The 10,493-nt window shown below is 39.4% G+C and overlaps 1 protein-coding gene across 1 annotated transcript; it reads left to right on the forward strand.

Moving 5' to 3' along the window:
• Positions 1 to 2,722: 2,722 nt before the first annotated feature.
• Positions 2,723 to 9,659, forward strand: LOC311491828 (uncharacterized protein; the record flags this gene model as incomplete). Its single annotated transcript, XM_084549867.1, has 5 exons — positions 2,723 to 2,771; positions 3,290 to 3,610; positions 3,797 to 4,054; positions 4,932 to 5,042; positions 9,232 to 9,659. 5 exons carry the CDS (start codon positions 2,723 to 2,725, stop codon positions 9,657 to 9,659), a joined length of 1,167 nt encoding a protein of 388 aa, XP_084405993.1.
• Between the last annotated feature and the right edge of the window lie 834 nt (positions 9,660 to 10,493).

The following is a 10,493-nucleotide window of genomic DNA, read 5'->3' on the forward strand; positions in this document are numbered from 1 at the left end:
ACATCCAGACTCCACTTCTGTGATTGTCCTGTGTCCGTTCCTAAATTCCCCTAGACCCACCTAGGGACATAACAGTGTCCAATCAAAGAATCATTGCTCACATTTACAGACACTCATATGTTTGCCTGTCACATACTGAAAGTCTAAGATTCTGTCAGTGAAACATTTTCAATAATCACTTTGAAATAATTCTAAACAGAGGTTCACTCATTTGATACTGTAACAGAGGCCTCCACCATATAAAGAGACTGATCAGCAGTTAACCAAACAGGCATGTATTTGAACTGTAGAAGGAAGCTGGGTCACCTGGATAAAACCCACACAGTCAGTGGGAGAAAATGAAATCTCCTCTCAGGAGACAGGTTAAAGTCCTGAAACTTCCTCATCTCATCTTTGTGTTTTAAAAATGACTGAGCTACCCTTATAATCAAACATTGTACCTTTAATGACTGCTGAACATTACTTTAACTTTGAATAAAACTTCTAGGCTCCTATTAGTAGGTCCGAGGTTTCTCTCTACCGGTTTATAAAGGCTGTGCTGTTGTCCTCATAACTTGACATGAATTAAAAACGTTTTCCTGTGGCCATCCAGAAATAGAAAAATGAAGAAAACAAAAAAAAAACAACATCAAAGAAGTTAAAATGAGTTAAAATATTTTTTATCTTGAAATGATGATAATACATTTCCATCTGACAGCTTTCCATTGTGATAGAAATAGAGACTTTATACCTGTTTCCCCATAATAAAAAATATTCATTCTACATGTTGACTATCATGACCAAGTTATGTTCACTTCCTTTTTTCTGCCTCTCTATGTTCAGTGTTTGTTAAACCTGGTCTTCTGAAGGTGATCAGTTAAAGGAGACGTTTGTCTTTGGTCATGAGCAACAGGACTAATAATATTATAGGGAAATGGACATAGAAGGTCTTCCTATATTTAGTTTAGTATGCTCATGTTTTCAGCACTGTCACATATTTGTTTTAGCACTGAAGTCATAGTTAGTGTTGGGTTGGACTGGACTGCATCATGTTCATCTTTGACTATGAACTCAGTAATTAACACTGTACATGAATTTACACATATCAGATCATATCACCAAAATGTCAACATTGTTGGGACTGTGTACTAGAGGCACTAAATATTGGGGTTTGGCTATCATTAATAATTAATAATTATCAAAAAACAATTATTAAATAATAGGATTTAAATTACTAGATCGCCTTGAGACACCACCCTTCTGAGAATGGAAATTTATCAAATCAGTCTCATAATATTTATTAAATTGTCAATTTGGTACTCTGATTAATAATTAACTTTGTAACTATAAACGAAATTACCACATTAACAACTAGTTAAAGTTGAAGAAATTTGGAGTTCTTGACAGTGTAGAGGTTGTCAATATTCACTCTTGTGCAACATCAACCACACAGCAGGTATGTTTAAAAGATATTTATTAACAAATAATAAAAGTAAAAACATACAAACTATCTACAGTGTGGGGGGTTAGATGAGGTGCCAGGTTAGAGAAAGGATGGTTAGCTTAGCATGCAAGAGACCCTGAGTCTCTGTGTTGCATAACCTAAACTAACATCAAATTACTATACCTCACAACCGAATGATCACAACAAATCAATACAAACAAATATCACATCAAATCAAGTTTAGAGTTCTGCTTAGCTTAGCCTGACTAGGCCCAGGTCATACTACCAGTTTTGGTGGAAAAGTCGCTCTCTGGTGTGTTACTCTTTTAGCTGGAAGGGTCAAGCTAACGTTCCAGTGTTGAAGGCAGTCCTTGCTGTATGGTCCTGATGGCCAACGTTGGAGGGAAACTGGCTGCTCCTTTTAAGTCCTTTAAAGTAGCTTGTTAGCAGCTCAGTGCCAACTAGCCATGTGGCTCTTGTTGTCTGAAGAGTTAGCCTGCAAACCTTCTGTTTGGTGGCTAATAGAACTTGTTCAGATTCCTCAGCAGGCTCTCGCGTCGCTGTTGTGAGGGAAGGCCTGGAGTACAGAGCCTTTATATGACCTGATGACCTCAGAGGTCACATGCCACAGTCAGCCAGTAGTAGCTGCTGGATCAGTTTATACACCTGGAGGATTGTGGGACTTTTAGGGTTCTGGTGCTTTCCTTTGTTTTGAAGACAAATAAAGCCATGTGATCAAAACTTGGTTATGCGTGGCGAGCATTCATTGCTCACTACCAGGTTCAGGTCCTAACAACATCATAAGCTTCAGAGATGTTGTGGCAGGGCTGCTGTTGAGTTGCCAGATTTATTTTTGACACAGACGTGACAATGGACACATGACTGCAGGTAAAATAATGAAAGAACTGAGTCATGATAACAACTAAGAGAAGAAGATGCTTTGTGGGTTTCCTTCTTCACACCTTCATGATGGTGTCTTAGAAATATCAGCTGTCAGTCTCAGAAGGAGGGATGTTTTATTTAGTCCATCACACAGAAAGACCCACTTGTTGATCAGTAGATTAAAAAAGGAAGGAAACTGATATCGCTTCCCTTTCTTTCTTTTTTAAAAAAAATAAAATAAAAATAGAAGATCGAAGCAACACCCTGCACATTTCACAAACTCCCCTCTGAGGCTGATCACTACCACAGCACACTGCTTTCTGTTCAGAGCAGGGTACATATGTTTGATTTTTGGAGAAATTAGATAAAGTTTGAAAGCTGCTGAGTGACTCAACAGAGTCTGAACAGAGAGGAGACATGGAAGCTGTGGTTGGACTGTTGCTGATGATACTTGGAGTCTCTCATGGTGAGATATTCATGTGGTACTTTATTCAGGTTTAGACTATCTGGTGGATAAATCAGCTACATTCCCACGGTGTAACTCTGCTGTTGCATTGTGCTTCATGTGGCCTTGAGCCTCTATAACTTTGTTGAGTAAAACTGATGAACAAAACCAGTGACAGATATAATGCCTTCTATGGCCTTGTTCCAACACTTCCTTGTAGCTTCATACTGCCTACCCACTCTGAGTGAAATATTCACATTTTATTGGTTGCACTACTACTCCAGATTATTCTACATTATTTATAATTGTATTCACATTTATTCAAAATATAATAATAATATGTTAAATGAATCACAACAGTTTTACAGTCACAGACCTGTGAAATGCTCAGCAGCAGAAATACATGTTTGTTTGCTTGTTTAGTCTGAGAGAGAAAAACCCACTAAGTCTGTTTTAGGTCAATGCATGTGATGGAAATATTGCAACAATCCTGCTTTATAGTGGTAGAAATGAAATGCTCTCAATGTTTTAATTCACAGGTGGAGAAACTTACTGTGATGGCAGACAGAGTGGAGCTCAGTGTTATGGAGCTTTGGGAGGAACTGTGGTCATCAGGCTGATGGACAACGCCTTAGAAATATTTAGATGTGACTGGATAAAAGGATCATCAAGAATATTAGCATGGAGAAACAAAATGATTCTAACTAATGTCATAAAAGACAGATCTCTCTTTAATCCCAGTGAAGGAACATTTAGGATCAATGACCTGAGCAGGAATGACAGTGGTCAATATAATCTTACTATCTATGATTCAAATGGATCAGCATCATCAGAACAGACTCTACAGTTGTTTATTCAAGGTAAATAATTTTCTTCTACTCCTGAGAAATGAAGTCATAATGATAGATTTACTTCTCACACTGTATTGACAGTCTACATAATGTATTTCATGTTATGTATGTGTCTGTAATTTGTTTCTTTCTGATAATTTATTAGAGATGAATTTTCTACAATTATCTCAAGCCATGTGTGTTTGTTTCTCTCAGCTCCAGTGTCCTCTGTCCGTCTGGTCTCTGAGTGTCTGTCCCATGGAGAGAAGAGGGTGTCCTGCTCTTCTGATGGAGGGGACAGTCCTCAGTACAGCTGGACTCTGGATGGACACTCAGTGACAGACGCTGAGCTCCTCTCTGGAAATAATGAGACTAACATCATCACTCTGAAACAAGACGTCTCAGGACATCTGGTCTGCTCAGTCAGGAATCACATCAGTAGTGTCTCCAGAGAAGAGATGATCTCTACCTGTGGTGAGTGACAACATGATGAGACATAACTTGTTCATCATGTTGGTGTCATAACATCAGTCATAAATGATCTTTCTTTGTTCATAGGCTTCATATTCATTAACTGCACTTCCGATGGAACACACATATCAGAGTGGGTGTTTGAAGCCAATAACACACTGTGTATTAAACCAACTACTGCCCCTACCACTGTCCCAGACACTAGTTTGAGTAAGGAGACTGTCATAGTGTCAAATAAACCCTCCAATCAAACTTTGACCAGTGATGAACCATGGAACATTAGTAAGTGAAAACTTACTCTGCTGCAGTGGATTCATTGACAGATTTTTCTCTTTCTCTCTTTGTCTGTCTTCTTAAAAAGACATGTAGTGCTCTCTGACTTAAAGTCCATCTTTCTTGTGTCTATTATCTTTTAAACAGGCTATTTGCTTCTAACAGCTGGTGTACTCTCAGCCCTGGTCATTTTCTTGGTTGTGGGCTTAGCAGTCATCTGGGCTCAGAAGAAAAAGCAAAGAAACAACAAACCTAAAGGTAGAAAAAAACTAAACTTCACTGGATTCACAGTTCTACCATTTGTTGTAATTATACTTTAAAAACATAGTTTGATATTTATGACAATGCACTTATCTGCTGCTGCCCAGAGTTGATTGAACATGTTGATACCACTTAGTTAAATATGAAGCAAATCATTTAACACAAATTAGAAACAGAGGAAAACAGTCAACTTGGCTGTTGCTACTGCAGACGTTGAAGTACATGAATGTTTTTGTCTGAATCTATTCAATGAAGCAAATAAGTGTATTTCCCAAAATGTAAAACTTGTTCTTCAATAATTAATGAGTATACAATGCTTGTGTCTGTCCTTCCTGCTTCTCTGCAGAGGAAGAAAATGACCAGGAATTAACCTGCAATGATGTCAGAGTCGTGCAGCAGCAGGGGAGGCAGGCTGAGCAAAGGCCGAATGTGGAGATGGAGGACAGTCAAGTTTTCAGTACGACACCGGCAGACTGAACCAAAAGAACATGATTGTGTGTATGCCAAGGTCCGTAAAGACAGATGATTTAAAGTTTTGCTTGGAAAAAAAGGAAGATGGAAATGCTGAAGGCTCTGCTGTCCCAATATAAATGTTACTGTATTAAGAAAACAAAATGAAAGAACTGCACAATGACAGTCACTCAGGGAGCAAGATGTATGTGTTGTGGGTTTCCTTATTCAGCTGAGTTATGGTTAGTTGCTTTTTTGTCTCACCACATACAACGTTTGCATGCATGCTTCATCTGAGGCTGACCAGTAACAGGAGACATTTCAGACTGCTCAGTGTTTTGCTCCTGTTTTCATTCTGCATAGATTGAGAAAACCTTTATTAGTCCCGCAATGGGGAAATTGCAATAGTTTTTGTAGATCCTGTTTGTGGCTTAGCAGCTGAGAGTTTTCTGCATTTTTATCACTGAATAAATGTTACATAGATACATACACCAGTCAGCCACAACATTATGACCACTGACAGGATAAGTAAATAACATTGACCATCTTGTGACGATACAATGTTCTGCTGGGAAACTTTTAGACCTGGCAGGAGCTTTGTGTTTTATGTATTTAAAGGCTGTCAGTAAAGCATCAGTGTGAGGCGTCATCAGTTTGTTTGAGTAATCATCTCTTAACCCTCTGACATTTTGAACACAGACTGTAACTTTAAAGTCTGCTGAGAGCTGAACAAAAACTCATCATGTGTGAGGTTTCCCTCTGCTGGTTGACAGAGAAGTTACTCTGGCTTTTTACAATCCCATGTTAAACTCGTTTATAGAAACCTGCAAAATATTTATTGGACTGTCGTGATCAGTAGATAGTAAATGTAGCAGCAACACATAGTAAACATACATGCAACATTGTTAATTGTTTATACACACTAGGATTATTGGTTGGTGCCACTGATGTACTTTTGATTATACTTTCTTTTGTAGATAGATAGACAGTTAGACCTTTTGTTTGTTGCCTTCAACTTGGAGAAGTTCATTAGCCAGGTCTAGTTTTGTTATATTGCTTTCATTTATTTGACACAACCACGTGGTCCAATCCTTCCCCACTGTTTATGCTTCAAGCAGGTTTTCAGTTACCTTTGTATTGAAATAAATCCTGTTAAGTCTGCCTTACATCCAGACTCCACTTCTGTGATTGTCCTGTGTCTGTTCCTAAATTCCCCTAGACCCACCTAGGGACATAACGGTGTCCAATCAAAGAATCATTGCTCACATTCACAGACACTCATATGTTTGTCTGTCACATACTGAAAGTCTAAGATTCTGTAAGTGAAACATTTTCAATAACCACTTTGAAATAATTCTGAACAGAGGTTCACTCATTTGATACCGTAACAGAGGCCTCCACCATATAAAGAGACTGATCAGCAGTTAACCAAACATGCATGTATTTGAACTGTAGAATGAAGCTGGGTCACCTGGATAAAACCCACACAGTCAGTGGGAGAAAATGAAATCTCCTCTCAGGAGACAGGTTAAAGTCCTGAAACTTCCTCATCCTCATGCCCGGCTGGCCTTAGGCAGATGGGTTCCTCCATATGAGCTGGGTTCTGCTCAAGGTTTCTTCCTGTTAAAAGGGAGTTTTTCCTTGCCACCGTCACCTTCAGGCTTGCTCTAGGGGTTTCAGGCTGGGTTTTGTAAAGCATCTTGAGACGATTTATATTGTTATTGACGCTATATAAATAAAATTGAATTGAATTGAAATTAATTGAATTGAATTTTTGTGTTTTAAAAATGATTAAGCAGCCCATATAATCAAACATTGTACCTTTAATGACTGCTGAACATTATTTTAACTCTGAATAAAACTTCTAGGCTCCTATTACCAACACGGAAAGAACCTATATAAACATATAGGTTTTAATATAGGTTTTGAATATATGTGACATACATAAAATTGGCCGTTTTCATATATACGCATATATGCTATATATATGCAGCATATATATTATCATATATGTGCATATATAACGTACATATGCAGCATATATTCACAGATAAACTGCATATAGGTTTCATATATGCGCATATATCCTCATATAGGTTCTTTCTGTGTGGGTAGTAGGTCTGAAGTTTCCCATTACTGGTTTATAAAGGCTGTGCTGTTGTCCTCATAACTTGACATGACTTAAAAATGTTTTCTTGTGGCCGTCCAGAAATATAAAAAGGAATGATGATAATATATTTCTATCTGACAGCTTTCCATTGTGATAGAATAGAGACTTTATACCTGTTTCCCCATAACAAAAAATATTCAGTCTACATGTTGACTATCATAACCAAGTTATGTTCACTTCCTTTTTTCTGCCTCTATGTTCAGTGTTTGTTAAACTTGTTCTTCTGAAGGTGATCAGTAAAAGGAGACATTTCAGACTGTTCAGTGTAGGATACGGCTGCATGCTGATGTCTTAGAAATGTCAGCTGTCAGTGTCAGAATGAGGGATATTTCCTTCTCTACCACTCAGTCCATCACACATGAAGCCCCACTTGTTGTACTGTAGGCTAAAAGAGACACCACAAAGATACAACACCCTGCTAGGTCAAGTTTTCACACACTCTCCTCTGAGGCTGATCACTAACAAGACACTCTGCATTCTGTTGAGAGCAGGGTACATAGGTTTGTCTTTGGTCATGAGCAACAGGACTAATAATATTATAGGGAAATGGACATAGAAAGTCTTCTTATATTTAGTTTTTTTACAGCTGTAATGTGGTGTTTTTAACGTTCATAACCATATTTATAGAGAGCATTAGTCAGACAACAGCAAAGGTTGTTCCAATGTTTTCTGTTCTGTCACAAAGTCCACTTTAACGTAATGCTCATGTTTTCAACATGACTGACTGCAGTTAAGAAAGAACTGAGTAATGATACCAACTCAGACAAGAATATTGTTTGTGGGTTTCCTTCTTCAGCTCAGTCGTCATCACTTCCCTTTTTTACCTCTCCACATACAGGATTTAAAATGTTTTTCTCCTGAGGCTGATCAGTAAAAGGAGACATTTGAAAATGTTTATTGTTTGATACACCTTCATTATGGTGTCTTAGAAATATCAGCTGTCAGTCGATGTTTCTCTCTCTCCCACTGTTCATCACAAAGAAAGACCCACTTGTTGAACTGCAGACTAAAAAAAAGGAAGAAAGTTGATACTGCTTCCCTTTCTTTTCTCTTCATGTAATGAGAAGTTCGAAGCAACTTCCTGCACATTTCACACACTCTCCTCTGAGGCTGATCACTACACAACACACTCCTTTCTGTTTAGAGCAGGGCGCATAGGTTTGATTTTGGGAGGAATTAGATAAAGTTTGAATGGAAAACATGGAAGCTGTGGTTGGACTATTGCTGATGATACTTGGAGTCTCTCATGGTGAGATATTCATGTGGTACTTTATTAAGGTTTATAAAGATGGTTTAATGGATCAGTACATGCTTGTTTGCTTGTTTAGTCTGAGAGAGAAAAACCCAGTAAGTCTGTTTTAGGTCAATGCATGTGATGGAAATATTGCAACGATTCTGCTTTATAGTGGCAGAAATGAAATGCTCTCAATGTTTTAATTCACAGGTGGAGAAACTTACTGTGATGGCAGACAGAGTGGAGCTCAGTGTTATGGAGCTTTGGGAGGAACTGTGGTCATCAGGCTGATGGACAACGCCTTAGAAATATTTAAATGGGACTGGATAAAGGGATCATCAGTAATATTCATATGGAGAAACAAAACGATTGTAACTAATAACATAACAGACAGATCTCTCTTTAATCCCAGTGATGGAACATTTAGGATCAATGACTTGAGCAGGAATGACAGTGGTCAATATAATCTTACAATCTATGATTCAAATGGATCAAGATTATCAGAACAGACTCTACAGTTGTTTATTGAAGGTAAATTAAATTCTTATACTTCTGAGAAATTAAGTCATATCAATAGATTTAAATTTCTCATTGTATAACTTACCGTAAGTATATCTTACCCTGACTTGTCAGTTCATTAGGTACACTGTGAAGTAATAAACAGTCCTTCACTGAATCCCCCTTTATGATTTTTATAATGTTCAGTTCAGTTTATTTTGTGGAAAGAGCCCAAACTGCGCAACACACAAGAGGTAAGGAACGGCAGAAACGGAATTTTTTTGTTTTTACAAGCACAGCACAACAGCCAACACAAGCCTGAGGAACTGACATGGAGGAGAAAGGATGACCACACCACACAGCATGACATCCAGGAGAAGTGGGTCCATAATCTGTCAGACAGAGAGCTCACTCAGCCAGAAAAAGATGTTTTAGCCAGAGGCCTGAACTTTGCCATCACACCAGATCAAATTCCAGTGGTGGACCTCATCACTGCCACGGAGTCAGCGATAAAGAACAACAAACTCACCAACACAGAAGCAGAACAACTGAGACTGAAGGTAACAGCAGCCCTTGCCAGTGCTAAAACGCCACCTTCCAACATCACCACCCAGGAAAGGAAGGCGCTGGTGTCACTACAAAGAGACCAGGACATCACCATCTTGCCAGCCGACAAGGGAAGGTGCACCGTGGTGTTTAACACAACGGAGTACCACACATAGATTAACAACCTCCTCAGCGACAAGGACACATACGAGACACTGAGGCGAGACCCAACCAACACCTACAAATCCAAAACAATAAACTACTTACAACAGCTGGAGAAGGAGAAGGCAATCGATAGACGGCTTTACTATGGTTTGTATCCCGGGGATGCCATCCCGTGTATTTATGGACTTCCAAAAATACACAAGGAAGGAGCACCTCTCAGACCCATCGTCAGCAGCATAAACTCGGTCACATACAACATCGCTAAATACCTGGCATCCATCTGATCGCCGTTGGTGGGCAACACTCCCCACCACACTGAAAACTCCAGGGATTTCGTCCACAAAGTTAGCAACATCACACTGGGTCCGAAGGTAACCATTGTTTCCTATGATGTAACCTCCCTCTTCATGTGTATCCCCACCGGAGAAGCCACAAGAGTAGTAAGGGAAAGACTACTAAAGGTTGACTCCTTGGCTGGTAGGACCACCCTCACCCCAGACCAACTCTGCGTGTTACTCGATCTGTGCCTGACGACCACCTATTTCCAATTTAATGGAGGATTCTACAGGCAAAAACACGGCTGTGCAATGGAGTCACCAGTGTCACCTATTGTGGCCAATCTCTACACGGAGGAGGTCGAGACCAGAGCCCTGAACTCTTTCACAGGAAACACCTCCACCCACTGGTTCAGGTACGTGGACGACACTGAACGCAGGAAGTGGAATCTTTCACACAGCACATCATTGCAGTGGACAGCAACATCAGGTTCACTCAGGAGGACATCAGCAGAGGTAGTCTGGCTTTCCTGGACTGTCTGGTGCATGTGGAAGAAGACCGAAGCCTCA

The sequence above is a fragment of the Chelon labrosus genome, assembly GCF_963514085.1.
Source record: "Chelon labrosus genome assembly, chromosome: 8".
Classification (NCBI taxonomy): domain Eukaryota; kingdom Metazoa; phylum Chordata; class Actinopteri; order Mugiliformes; family Mugilidae; genus Chelon; species Chelon labrosus.